The 14,671-nt window shown below is 37.6% G+C and overlaps 1 protein-coding gene across 1 annotated transcript in view; it reads left to right on the forward strand.

Moving 5' to 3' along the window:
- The window catches only part of LOC131383608 (membrane-spanning 4-domains subfamily A member 8-like), a 58,808-nt gene extending 47,237 nt beyond the window's left edge, over positions 1–11,571 (forward strand). Inside the window, exons 6-7 of the mRNA XM_058439773.1 lie at positions 5,345–5,465; positions 11,463–11,571. Coding sequence (XP_058295756.1) covers positions 5,345–5,464 — 120 coding nt within the window. The 3' untranslated portion in view covers position 5,465; positions 11,463–11,571. The remainder of the gene's footprint in view (positions 1–5,344; positions 5,466–11,462) is intronic.
- Positions 11,572–14,671: the final 3,100 nt, after the last annotated feature.

The following is a 14,671-nucleotide window of genomic DNA, read 5'->3' on the forward strand; positions in this document are numbered from 1 at the left end:
CAGATGACACAAATGGAAAAACATCCCATGCTCGTGGATTCAAAGAACCAATATTGTGAAAATGACCATACTGTTCAAAGAAGTCTACAGATTCAATGAAATTCCTATCAAGAAACCAATGTCATTTTTCACCAAATTTACCCCAGTAACAATGACCATTATTGAAAAGTCAAAAACCCATAGATGTTGGCGAGGATACAGTTAAATGGTGAGGATGCAGTTAAAACCCATAGATGTTGGTGAGGATGCAGTTAAATTATGCACTATTGATGGGAAGTAAATTAGAACAACCTCTATGGAAAACAGTATGGAGATTTCTCAAAGAACTACAAGTCAGTCTACCATTCAATCCAACAATCCCACTACTGGGTATCTATCCAAAGGAATAGAAGTCATATCAAAAAGATACCTGTACTCATATGTTTATCATAGCACAATTCACAATTGCAAAGATACTGTGATGGTTAATACGGAATGTCAACTTCTTTTGGATTGAAGGATGCAAAGTATCGTGCCTCAGTGTGTCTGTGAGGGTGTTGCCAAAGGAGATTAACATTTGAGACAGTGGGCTGGGCACCATCTAATCAGCTGCCAGCACAGCTTGGATATAAAGCAGGCAGAAAAACGTGAAAAGGCTAGAGACTGGCTTACTCCCAGCCTACATCTTTCTCCCGTGCTGGATGCTTCCTGCCCTCGAACATCAGACTCCAAGTTCTTCATCTTTGGGACTCGAACTGGCTTCCTTGCTCCTCAGCTTGCAGACAGACTATTGTGGGACCTTGTGACCATGCGAGTTAATACTACTTAATAAACTGTCATATATATATATATAAAATCCTATTAGTTCTGTGCCTCTAGAGAACCCTGACTAATACAGATATGGAATGTACCTAAGTGCCCATCAACTGATGAGTGGATAAAGAAAATATGGGAGATATATATATATACACCATGGAATATATATACACCAGCAATAAAAGAGAACAGAAAGCCAAATATACATGTTCCCACTTATAAATGTGGCTAAGTTATGGGTACTCAAGGCCATATAGAGGGGTATAATGGACAGTGGAGACTCAGAAGGGGGAGGGTGGAAGGGGAGTGAGGGATGAAAAATTACCTATTGGATACAATGTACACTATTCAAGTGATAGGTACGCTAAAAGCCCAAACATCACCCCTATATAATTCACTCATATAAACAAAAACCACTTGTATCCCTAAATCTATTGAAATTTTAAAATTTGATTTAATTTAAATATAAAAGTGATGCTTTTAAAACCTTTAAAAAAATTTTTCCATTTGTAAACTGCCTATTTCTCTGGAGCATTCTCTTCATAAACTTTTTGGTTTTCTTGTGTTTTGTTTGTTTTGTTTTACTTTTGAGACAGGGTCTTGCTCTGATGCCCAGTCTGAAGCACAGTGGCGTGATCATGGCTCACTGCAGCCTGGACCTCCTGGCCTCAGTTGATCCTCCCACATCAGCCTTCTTAGTAGCTGGGACTTATAGGTGCACACCACCAGGCCTAGCAAATTTTTTTTGTAGAGGTGCCATTTCATCATATTGCCCAGGCTGGTTTCAAATTCCTGGGCTCGAGTGATCCGCCCACCTCGGCCTCCCAAAGTGCTGGGATTACAGGTGTGAGCCACCACACCTGGCCCCTCATAAACTTTTTGTAAAGCATCAATAGCTTATGGATTCATTAGTCTTCCACCCAGGCTTTGACATCAATTTTATGTTTGTTCTTTCTTCAATTTTAGCAGAATTCATGTTTCTCTGGTAGGGGCTCTTTTCAAACTGATTTCTTATCCTTCTAAGTGCCTCAAACTAAATCCTGTTAAGACATGTTATAACAACTTAGTGTGAGTTTATTTTGGTGCAAAATTTTTTGAAATCCGTGCATAGTTTTGCCATAGTATGCATTTCCCATAAACTTTTTGAAGACCCCTTGTATTAGGTTGAACCATTTGAAATTGCTGATATCAGACCACTTTTAATCTACAAAATTGTCAGTATTGTATGATCCAATCCAATGTATTAGACTATTCCAATATATGCAATTTGGAATATGATCCTTGTGAAATCAAGAGGAAAATAATAATGTAGATATATAGGTTTTAGAATACTAAGAATTACCAATACTGACACAGTTTTTGCACTGTTTCCTGATAGGCAAAGTGAAAATGAAATTCAATCACCATGTGAATAAATTATCTATTAGGCAGAAATGTTTCAGTTCATTATGGATAAAATGATTCCTGTAATCGTACTTTACAACCATTTATTTGTGTATAGTTCAGTATAATAGACATTGTGTCATGAGGTAGACCAGTGAAAATAAACTCCTCGAAGGCTATAATTTTGTCTGCTTCAGATACTGCTACATCCCTAGCATCTTAGACAGGACTTGGCACAAAAGAGGCACTAATTTTATGTGTGAACATTCCTATAGCAAAGGCTAGAGTAGCTTCCAAAAAGCTATTTCTTATTAAAAAAAAAAAAAAAAAAAACTTCTAAGGAAATACTAGGGAAACTGTAGAGTCAAGAAATTGTGGACTAACAATGTTGCTTCCTAATGCCCTGTTTTGATCAAGAGATAAAACCTCGAGAGATGTGATGTTCATGAGATTACATATTTCAAACTATTTCATAAATAAATCATGGACCCATGATAAGAATTGAGTATCAGACCATTTTCAGGTGTATATTATTCTGGAATGATTAGAACATGAAGATATTTGTAATGACATTAGGGTTGTTAGAATTAAGCAAGCAGGTAGTAAATAAGCAGATTTATGTTCTCTAATAGAATTTGAAAAGTAAGATTTTCAATAGATGAGCTCTCATTCATTCTGACATAGTATTATTATAACTGGGACTTTTCTTAATCCATTCCAGCACATAAATCAGGTTTCCCATATTTTATGCCATCAATCATGTTTTTAAATACATTAACTGGAATATTTTGGTGAAAAGTATGTCACCCAAACCAGCCTTAAAGAATTACTTAATAATACTCTTGGCAAAAAATCTGGATTCAAGGATTATAACCTCATAGTCATCTCATCTCATTAGAAAAAATATTTATAAGATTAATAAAAATAACCAAAGAAATTGAAACTTAGAAAATATATGACATTATTAGATAAAAACAATAAAATTACAAAATATTTATCCAAATTAATTTTCTTGCTTTAAAATAATTGATATCAAATATTTTTAGTGGAAATTATTATTTAACACAATCAATTGTCTCTGGTGGCCACTCCTACTTTGTGACAATTAAATAATGTCATTAGCATTTAGGAAGATGTCTGTCCTCTGCCCTAAGTAAAGTATGCCTGAAGCTCTTTTGAAAGGCATTCCAATTTCTAGAATATCATTTAAGATTGAAGAGAGACCAAATACGATCATTTCTATTTCACTGTCTGTCAGATCTTTATTACCAATAGTCAGAAGGGCAATTTCTGTTCACCCTAATCCTCAATCGTGTTCAAATGAAAGAGTCTTATAAGAACTACTCATTATAATAAATTCATTTAGTATAATCTATTCGTATTCAATCTATTCATATTGTATAATCATTAATTATACATTCATTTAGTATAATGTATTCATATGGCTATATTATAATTAATATTAATAGATTATAATACATCCATTTAGTATAATCTATTGATATGATTATACTAAATGGATGTATTATAATTAGTGATTATACAATATGACTAGATACAATATGAATAGATTATATTATATACAATTATATATTATACTATTATAGTTTAATATAATATATAATAGTATAATATATAATAGTATAATATATAATACTATTATATTATACTATAATATATATTATACTATATTCATAGCATAGAATATAATATATAATGTGATTACATTACCTATTAGGCAGAAATCTTTCAGTCCATCATGGATAAAAAGATTCCTGCAATAGTACTTTACTCTAAAACCATTTGCTCATGTAGAGTTCAGTATAATAGACATTGCATCATTAGGTAGACTCATGAAAATAAAGAGGCTATGATTTTATTAGAAATTATTAGAATTTTATACATATAGTATATTCTATACTATGAATATAATATACATATGCTATGACTATAACATATCTATTAGTCCATTTTCACGCTGCTAATAAAGACATACCCAAAACTGGGAAGAAAAATAGGTTTAATTGGACTTACAGTTCCATGTGGCTGGGGAAGATCTCACAATCATGGCAGAGGGCAAAAAGCACTTCTTACATGGCAGTGGCAAGAAAGAATGAGGAAGAAGCAAAAGCAGAAACCCCTGATAAGCCCATTAGATCTCGTGAGACTTAATCACTGTCACAAGAATAGCACCGTAAAGGCCGGCCCCATGATTCAATTACCTTCCACTGGGTCCCTCCCACAACACATGGGAATTCTGGGAGATAAAATTCAAGTAGCTGTTTGGGTCGGGGCACAGCCAAACAATATCAACATATTTATAGTACAATAAATTCATATCATTTGTTCCAATTTGAAGTGGAAGAAAATGAAAAGAAGGCCATAAATAGTCTTCTCAAATGTTGATACTAACAGAGTGAGCTAGAGAAATGCATGTGGAAAGCATTTTGGCAGTATTTACCATAAAACAGCTTTTTTGAAATCCATTTTAATCATTCAAAAGATAGAAAAGCTTGGATGAATCAAAATGTGTAGCAAACTTAAATATTGTATTTCTACTTAAATATTCTATAAACATTAAGTATTGTTAAGCTTCTATATAAATATAAACTTCTTATGGCATAATTTTAATGAAAAATATGAGATACACTATTTTCAACTGTAGCAATGTTATAGAAACACATAAATGAGAAAACAGAAATCACAGTCTTGTAAGTCTGCCAGAACTAGGACAGAAGGCACCCGAGAGAGAGTAGAGTAAGGGAAGAAAAGGGGGCTGGAACCAAGTGCTAAGCAACTCCAACATCCAATAGTACTAATTTTGCTATTTTAACTTATCCAAGTCTCATTTTCTTCTACTCTAAGGTGAGAATAATAATGCTACCTACCACAAAGGATTATTGAGTGGACTCAATGAAATAATGCATATAAAGCATTTAACACAAATTCCTAACCATCTAACAAGTGCTCAACAAATGTTTGTTATTATAGTATTACCTTATATACAGGCAAAATCATCACATTGTATTAAGGTGATGGTACTAGTATTACAGACGAGTTTTCTATTTTCTAAATTTATTGCAATTTTATGTTATCTATATGTTTCTAGACATTTTAGAAATGTGAAGATCTCTAAGGAATATAGATTTTCTTCTTTTTTATTTAGAAAAGTGGAATCATGCTTTCAATGTATTTGTGGGTATTCTCCACCTTGGAGTTGATCTTGGCAAATACAGTGACCAGATGGATAAAAAAAGCACATCATCATGGCAACAATACCACGTAATGTAAGTATTTCATTTCTCTGACTAATTAGGAAGTAGTAGTCTGTTATGAACCCATGCTAAGGGATTAAGATTTCAGTAGAAGCTTTTTCTACTTAATGTTTCCACTAAACACTCAATATGCGCTGAAGCAGTCTGGACTAAATTTATCTGCGTACAAATGAAGATAAACAATTCTCCTAGATAAATTTTTAGGATCAAAGGGGTGTGTGTCCATATCCCCATGAGAAAATGTAGTAGGAGATGTATCATTTTCTGGCTCACGTCTATTTCATTTGAAGGATAATTGCATGGAGATCAGTCTACTAGGTCTGTGGCCTATAATCAACAAATAAAGTTTAGGTCCCTGGCACCTGGGAGCCTTGGAGCAGAAGGAAGATAAAACATGTTGGGAGAAGAGAGAGAACATGTCCTACTATCAGACACTGCTGATCTTAGATGACACCAGCGATACACAAATAATATATTTCTCTTCTCCAAGCATCTCCTGGAAATAGGCAAACAGCAGCCTTGACATTCAAACTCATCCACAACTGCCTGAAAGTGAATCAATCTTAGATCTGATAGGAGACAAGGAATGAAAATGAAGAATCCAAATAGTATGAGGAAGTGAGGGAAATACAAGAGAACATCGGGTCATAGCTGTGGACTAGGCTGGAATAGAAGGAGTAAACCCCTAGTTACTCTGCATTTTCCAAACCCTACCCTGGACCTTCAACATGTAAGTGATGGGTTATGTATTAAAGTAACCTGAAATAAAGGAAAACTTCTCAAATGGACATTGGCCATATGATTGGAAAAACTATCAGTTTTGAAGAGAAAGATTCAGGTAACTTAATTTAAAAGCCACCAGTGACCATGAGATCTGGTTCTCAAAGCTCCATATTCTCTGGAATAAAATGCAATCCATGTGTTTTAAGGAAAGAAAATATTCTGGCTATGTAAATAATGATGAAGCCTCAGAACACCAAGGAAAAGGGGGAAATAGCTGAGTTCTAGCCCAAGAACATGGAAATAATTTAGAAATCCTCATAATGAAAGGAAAGTGTAAGAGTGAGGAGCTTGACAAGCCTGAAACACAGCATTGGAGGAGGTGAGTGACTAAAGAATCTCAGCTGAAAAACTCAAGGGACATAATGGTATAATGACCTAAATGTTATAAGAATATGAGATTAAGACTTGGGTAAAGGGTCAGGTTTGTGATATTATAGGAAGTAGTAGCCAAGTGGTAAAGTAGCCCAAGTCATAAGAAAAGGCACACAACAATTAAAAACCGAAATCATGGTTGTAGCTAAAAGCAAAACATCTACAAAACAAAATCTACTGATGTCTGCAAGCAAATTCCAGTCCCTGGGTTCCTAAGTCTTGACCCTCTTCTGCAGGACCTGAAGAGAGTTGGCCTTATGGAAAGGAAAAACTCACAGAAAACAGAATGTTGGGAAATGAGAGAAGAGAGTTATCAAGAAATTTTTTAATGTTAAATTATGTTTTGTATACTGTTTACAGTTATGCCATACAAATAACACTGGATAAAATGCAACCTTATGTTAACTATAATGACATTAATAAATCGCCTTCCATTTATTCTAAATTCTTTCATCACATAGTAAATATCAAGCATAGCACTACACTCTTAACGGTTTAATTTTATTAATTTAACTTGAAACTAGTCATGTATGTTCTCTTTAGATTTTTAGTGTTTATAATGCATGGCCATTCATTTCTAATCTAAAATGAAAACATCAAAAGCATATGTGCCCTTTCCTGGGGGTAAAAAAAAATCCTGAATGGTGAGAATAACCCCATTAACATCCTTCCAAAATGACCACCCAAAATTTTGTGATCTGACACAGACAGTCCTCACTCACCAGCTTTTCAGATTTGATTCATCTGCCCAGAGAAACATGAAATAGATGACTGAAGAGGCGTGGGGTCTCTCAGAGTCCAAGTAGGAATTAATATTCTTATTAAAGAATAAGCTGAAAAAGCAGAGAAGAGAATATATCGAGGAGTGTTTATTTATTTATTATTATTTTTTTTTTTTTTGAGACGGAGTCTCGCTCTGTCACCCAGGCTGGAGTGCAGTGGCACGATCTGGGCTCACTGCAAGCTCCACCTCCCGGGTTCACGCCATTCTCCTGCCTCAGCCTCCCGAGTAGCTGGGACTACAGGCACCCGCCACCATGCCCGGCTAATTTTTTGTATATTTAGTAGAGACGGCTTTTCACGGTGTTAGCCAGGATAGTCTCTATCTCCTGACCTCGTGATCCGCCCACCTCTGCCTCCCAAAGTGCTGGGATTACGGGTGTGAGCCACCACGCCCGGCCAGGAGTGTTTATTTTCATATGATTGCGTCCTTCCTCTAAATCCCTGCAAGTTGTGTCTCCGAATCACCTATCAGGTCTAATTCAGTAAATGAATTTAATTGGGAAGAATTTGGAGAGTCATTTATTAGGATACTTCAGTGACTTAGAATAAGACCACTCAGGATATATTAATGATCAACTTCTAACACTCAACTTATCTCAGGTTCATTGGCACAAGGAGATTCTTTCTTACATATTAAAGAACAGAATCATCATAACCTCAGTCCAGGATGAAAAAGTTTCATAGTCAATGAATCATCATTTTGTTCATGACCTCAGGCCAGGATGAAAAGGTTTAATGGTGAATAAATGGTCATTTTGCTCAAGTGACTTTCTAGAAAACATACAGTGAAGTTTGTCCCAAAGTTTCTTTCCCTCATTCTATAATTAAAAATTAGAATACATGGCCAGGCGTGGTGGCTTACGCCTGTAATCCCAACACTGTGGGAGGCTGAGGCAAGTGGATCACGAGGTCAGGAGATTGAGACCATCCTGGCTAACACGGTGAAACCCCATCTCTACTAAAAATACAAAAAATTAGCCGGGCGTGGTGGCGGGCGCCTGTAGTCCCAGCTACTTGGGAGGTTGAGGCAGGAGAATGGTGTGAACCTGGGAGGCGGAGCTTGCAGTGAGCCGAGATGGGGCCACTGCACTCCAGCCTGGGCGACAGAGCAAGACTCCGTCTCAAAAAAAAAAAAAAATTAGAATACGTAACTCTGGTTATATTTTCTGTTTGGAGATACTGAGCATTCTCAGTTTGGATCTGGTTGTCTTGAGTTAAGGAATTATTTCACCCAAGAAAACTTCCAGGAGTGGTGACAGATTCTCCAAAGTAGGCATAATAACCAAGATGGATGCAAGGAGGAAGCATAGGTTGATAGGGTAATATTTTAAATGCTGACTCAAGGAAATCATTATTTCATTACTAAGAGTAAAATTAGCATGAAGTATAAGCACCCCCATAGCCTAGATAGTCTTCTCTAGATCAATAATAGTTCTAAACATACTGTACTCTAAATACATTATTTCTGAGTAATTTCTCCTCAATGAACACTTGAAATTTGCATAACCTGCCATTAGAGAGAAGGCATACTTCAATTATCCATATTCTTATAAAGTTGAGACTGCACAAACTACTGCCCACTAGGTTAACACGAAATGTTTTAACAACAGCGCAGCCTTCAGTTTTCTAGAAGGTCCAGTTTCCAAATAACTATAGCATTCCTTATGCCTAATGTCCTAGCTACAAATAATGATACTGTATAGTTTTTTCACAATATGAATTTTATGAAACATTTTACTGGGATTATCTCATTAGATCTGTTAAATCTCAACCCTATTTTTATTTCCTTTATCTCTACACTCTACTCTCAGATATCTCCCCTCATGAGGAACCATTCCTTTGTATTTAATATAAATGGTTTTTTAAAACCACTTTTTAATTTTAAGCTACTTTATATGATTAATACATAAAAATTTATACATATGTAATGCATAGATCTCAGTGAGTTTGGGGATAGGTATACACCTATGAAACTATCACCACCATCAAGGCCATAAACACATTTATCACGTCCCAAAGTTTCTTCCCACTCCCTTTATTATTACTGCTTTTTACTTTTTCTTTGGGTATTAACATTTAACACACCGCTACCCCCTTAGCAATTTTAAGCACACAATACAGTTTTATTCGCCATAGGCACTATGCTATAGAGTAGATCTCCAGAGCTTAGTTATTTTGCATAACTAAAATGTTGTGACTTTTAACCATCATCTTCCCATTTATCCCTCCCACAAGCCACTGACAGCTACTATACTACTCTCTGCTTTTAAGAGTTTGGCGATTTTAGGCTATTATTTAAAAGAAAAATACAGCAGATGCTGGTGAGGTTGAGGAGAAAAGGGAACACTTCTACACTGTTGGTGAGAATGTAAATTAGTTCAGCCACTGTGCAAAGCAGTTTGGAGATTTCTTAAAGAACTTTAAACAGAACTACCATTTAACTCACTAATCCCATTACTGAGTATATATCCAAAAGAAAATAAATCATTCCACCAAAAAGATATATGCATTCACAAGTTCCATCACAGCACTATTCACAATAGCAAAGACGTGAAATCAATCCAAGTGCCCATTAATGGTGGATTGCATAAAGAAAATGTAATATATATACCATGGAATACTACACAGGCATAAAAAAGGGTGAAATCATGTCCTTTGCAGCAACATGGATGCAGCTGGAGACCATTATCCTAGGCAAATTAGCACAGAAACAGAAAACCAAATGCTGCGTGTTCTCACTTGTAAGTGGGAGTTAAACATTGTGCACACATGGACATAAAGATTGCAACAATAGACACTAAGACTATCAAAAGGGAGAGGAAGAAAGGGGACAAGGGTTGAAAAACTATTGGGTACAATGCTCACTACCTGGGTGATGGAATCAATCATACCCCAAACCTCAGCATCACACACTATACCCATGTTTCAAACCTGCATGTGTACCCCTGAATCTAAAATAAAATTTGAAATTATAAAAAATGAAATTATATAACTTAAAAAAATATTGCTGAGATGGAAAAATAAATAAATAAAATGGGAAAAAATTTATGAGTTTAGATTCCACCTAGTGATCACACAGTACAGGTATTTGTCTTTTTGTGTCTGGCTTATTTCACTTAAGATAATATCCTCCAGATCCATTCATGTTCTCACAAATAGAAGGATTTCTTTCTTTTCTTTTTTTTTTTTTTTTTTTTGAGACGGAGTCTGGCTCTGTCGCCCAGGCTGGAGTGCAGTGGCGCGATCTCGGCTCACTGCAAGCTCCGCCTCCCGGGTTCACGCCATTCTCCTGCCTCAGCCTCTCCGAGTAGCTGGGACTACAGGCGCCCGCCACCACGCCCGGCTAATTTTTTGTATTTTTAGTAGAGACGGGGTTTCACCGTGGTCTCGATCTCCTGACCTCGTGATCCGCCCGCCTCGGCCTCCCAAAGTGCTGGGATTACAAGCGTGAGCCACCGTGCGCGGCTGTGGATTTCTTTCTTTTCTAAGGCCAAATTACACACACACACACACACACACACACACACAATTTCTTTATTTACTCATCCACTGGTAACATTTAGCTTGTTTCCATATCTGACTATTACGAATAATGCTGCAATGAAAATGGAAGTGCCAAATTTCAAATCCTTTGCCTATATATCCAGAAGTGAGATTGTTGGATCATATGTCAGTTCATTTTTAACTTTTCTAGGAACCTCCATATAGTTTTCAATAACAGCTATACTAATTTACATTCTTACCAACAGTGTGTAAGTGTTCCCTATTCACCGCATCCTCACCAGCACTTATCATCTTTTGATTTTTAATAATAGCCATCCTAACAAATGTAAGATGCTATCTCACTATGGTTTTGATTTACATTTCCCTGATTATTAGTGATGTTGAGCACATTTTCATATACTTCTTGGCCATTTCTATGATCTCTTTTAAGAAATGCCTATTTAGAAAGTCATGGAATAAACTTAAGTGTCCATCAATAAATGACTGCATTTTTAAAATGTGGTGTGTATATACATACTGTGGAATACTACTTTGCTGTGGAAAAGAATTAAATCATGTCTTTTGCAGCAACATGAATGAAACTGCGGCCATTATCGTAAATGAAATGACTCAGAAACAGAAAGTCAAAAACCACACATTCTCATAAGTGGGAGCAAAAAAGTTGTTACACACGGACATACAGAGTAGAATAATACACATTGGAGACTCCAAAAGGTGAGAGTGTGGGAGGGAGTTAAGGAATGAAATACTACCTATTGGGTACAGTGCACATTATTTGGGTGATGAGTACACTAAAAGCCTAGGTCCAGACTTCACCACCATACAATATGTTCATGCAACAGAACTGCACTTGTACCCCATAAATCTATTTTTTTAATTGCCCATTTTTAAATTTGGTTGCTTTATTTTTTTTATTCAGTTGTATGTGTCCTTTGTATATTTTGGATATTAAATCCCTTATCAGATATATGGTTTGCAAATATTTTCTCTCATTCCATAGGTTGCTTTTTCATTGTTTTTCTTACTGTGTGGAAGCTTTTTAGTTTGATGTAGTCCCACTTGTTTATTTTTGCTTTGTTGCCTATGCTTTACAGGTCATATCCAAAAGACATCATTGCCAAGATAAATGTCAAGGAGCTTTCTCTCTGTGTTTTCTTCTAGGAGTCTTAGGGTTTCAGATTTTAAAATAAATTACTTTATTCATTTTTACTTAATTTCTGTGTTTGGTGTAAAATAAGGCTCCAATTCATCCTTTCCATGTTAATATCCAGTTTTACTAACACCATTTTTTGAAGAGACTACCCTTTCCCCATTATGTAGTCTTTCTGCCTTTGCTGAAAATTAGCTGGCCATCTATGCATGGGTTTATTTCTGTTCTCTCTATTCTGTTCCATTAGTCTATATATCTGTTTTTATGTCAGTACCACTCTGCTTTCTTTACTATAGCTTTGTAATATAGTTTGAAATCAGGAAGTGTGATGCCTCCAGCTTTGTTCTTGCTCAAGATTGCTATGGCTATTCAGAGTCTTTTGTGAGTCCATACAAATTTTAAGATTGTTTTTTCTATTTCTGTGAAGTATACTGCTTTTGATAGAATAGACATTTTAACAATATTAGTTCTTCCAATCTATGAACATGGGATATCTTCCCATTCATTTGTGTCTACTTTAATTTCTTTCATCAACATTTTATAGTTTTCAGTGTACAGCTTTTGCATTTCCTTGGTTAAATGTATGTCAGTGTTTTCACAATTTTTCTCTGCTAAACATCATTTTGTGTGTGTTGTTTTCCTGGTTTTGTTGAATTGTCTCTGTGTTCTCTTGCAGCTCACTGATGTTCTTTAAGATGATTATTTTGAATTCTTTGTCACACAGTTCATAGATATCCAATTTTAAAGGTCAACCACAAGAGCTTCACTTTGTTCTTTTGGTGGTGTCCTATTTCCTTGATACTTTGTGTTCCTCAAAGCTTTGCATTACAGTCTTCACATATGAAGAAGCAGTCAATGTTTCTAATCTTTACCTGTTTTCTTCAGTAGAGAAAGACCTTCACAGTGAGCCCAGCCAGAGATTCTGGGGGCCTCATGTACTTTTTCTATAATGTGCACACTCTATTTCTCTTGTTCCTTCTTAGTGGGCAAGTCTCAGGATTGTGTGCCTTCTTTCAATCCAAAGTCAGGCCTGATGCTGAGAGTCTGCCATTTATTTTCCCTAAGGCAATGTCCTGAAGTTTTAAAGGTTGTGCTTTTTTTTTTTTGAGATAGAGTTTCACTCTGTCACCCAGGCTGGAGTGCAGTGGCGCGATCTCGGCTCACTGCAACCTCGGCCTCCCAGGTTCAAGTGATTCTCCTGCCTCAGCCTCCCAAGTAAGCTAGGGCTACAGGCACATGCCACCATGCCCAGCTAATTTTTTTGTATTTTTGGTAGAGATAGGGTTTCAGCATGTTAGCCAGGATGGTCTCGGTCTCCTGACCTCAGGTGATCCGCCCTCCTAGGCCTCCCAAAGTGCTGGGATTACAGGCATGAGCCACCACGCCCTGCCTCATCTTCTTTTAAAGCAGCAGTGTCAAGCCAGTTGCTAAGCTGCTGTTGAGATCCAAGTGCTGTCTGTGGGAGCTCATTCTGAGCTGTGCATGGGAATGTGTGGGGTTACTATTCAAGGTGGGGTTCCCAGGGTGCTAGGAGAATGTGTTGGCTATTTGGGAAGCCCTCTGACAAGTCATTCTGCAGGGTTTATGGGCAGGCCTCTTGGCGGAGTTCAAGAGCTGGTTATCGCAGTGGAATATGTTTGTAATTGAAGTGGAATATGTTTGTAAAACGTCTTTGGTTTTCAAAGTTCTGCAGCATGAGCATATGAGGTACCTAAGCAGGTATCATCTCCACTCTACAAAAGAATAAACTGAGGACCAAAGGAGTTAAGTGTAGTGCTGTACCCACCACATTTTGCAGAGGATTCTAAGTGGCAAGGAGCTTCCGACAATGATGCTGCTTCTAAGCGGGGGTGTGTCTGGGGTTAACAGTGGGGCCACCACGTGATCAATCCGCTGACAGATCAAGCACAGCCTCTTCCCCCTGGGTGTGCCAGGCCCAAGGACAGAGGATGATGCCCACAAAGCCAGGAAAGAGCGGCATCGTTGTCAGCCTCTACCCCACCCTCATCTTGGGAGCTTGCAGGCTCCGCGGTGCCACGGGAGCCCCACTGAGCCTCAGGTGTCTGCGGGAGTCTTTCGCACAGCCGCGCTCTTGGGCGTTAGAATCCCGCGAGGGGGGATGAAGAGCGCCACCGAGGAAGCAGCCCCCACCGGGCTCCCGAGGCTGCCAGGCCCCCAGCTGAGGGCGCTGCCTGCAGAACCACACCCTCCTGTCCCTGTGCTAAGAGCTTGACGCGAGTGCCCGAAGCCCTGGCCTGGTTACCATTGGCGACTCCCTAGTCCTGGCTTCTCCCATTCGTTGCCAGGATGTTTTACTAGTAACCATGGTATAGTTGAGACGATCCACTCTTGTCCTACGCATTTCGGCACGATACAGGCATCTAGGAGGCTTACTTGGCATTGCCTGAGAGAATCTTCCATCCATTTAAGTAAGTAAATACCAGCGGGGGTGTTGGCCTTGTGAGTTGCGGCACCGTGAAAAACCAAGGCCTGCAGTTCTCAGCATCTGCCCAATTTGAGCTCCTGTTTGAAACCACTGTTGGTTTTCCCTTCTCTTCCTAATGGTTCAGGTGGCCATAAGATATCCTCTTGAGCCTCAGTGTCAGTTATTTTATAAGATCTCTGT

This window comes from Hylobates moloch, unplaced genomic scaffold (genome assembly GCF_009828535.3).
Source record: "Hylobates moloch isolate HMO894 unplaced genomic scaffold, HMol_V3 SCAFFOLD_5, whole genome shotgun sequence".
NCBI classification, from domain to species: domain Eukaryota; kingdom Metazoa; phylum Chordata; class Mammalia; order Primates; family Hylobatidae; genus Hylobates; species Hylobates moloch.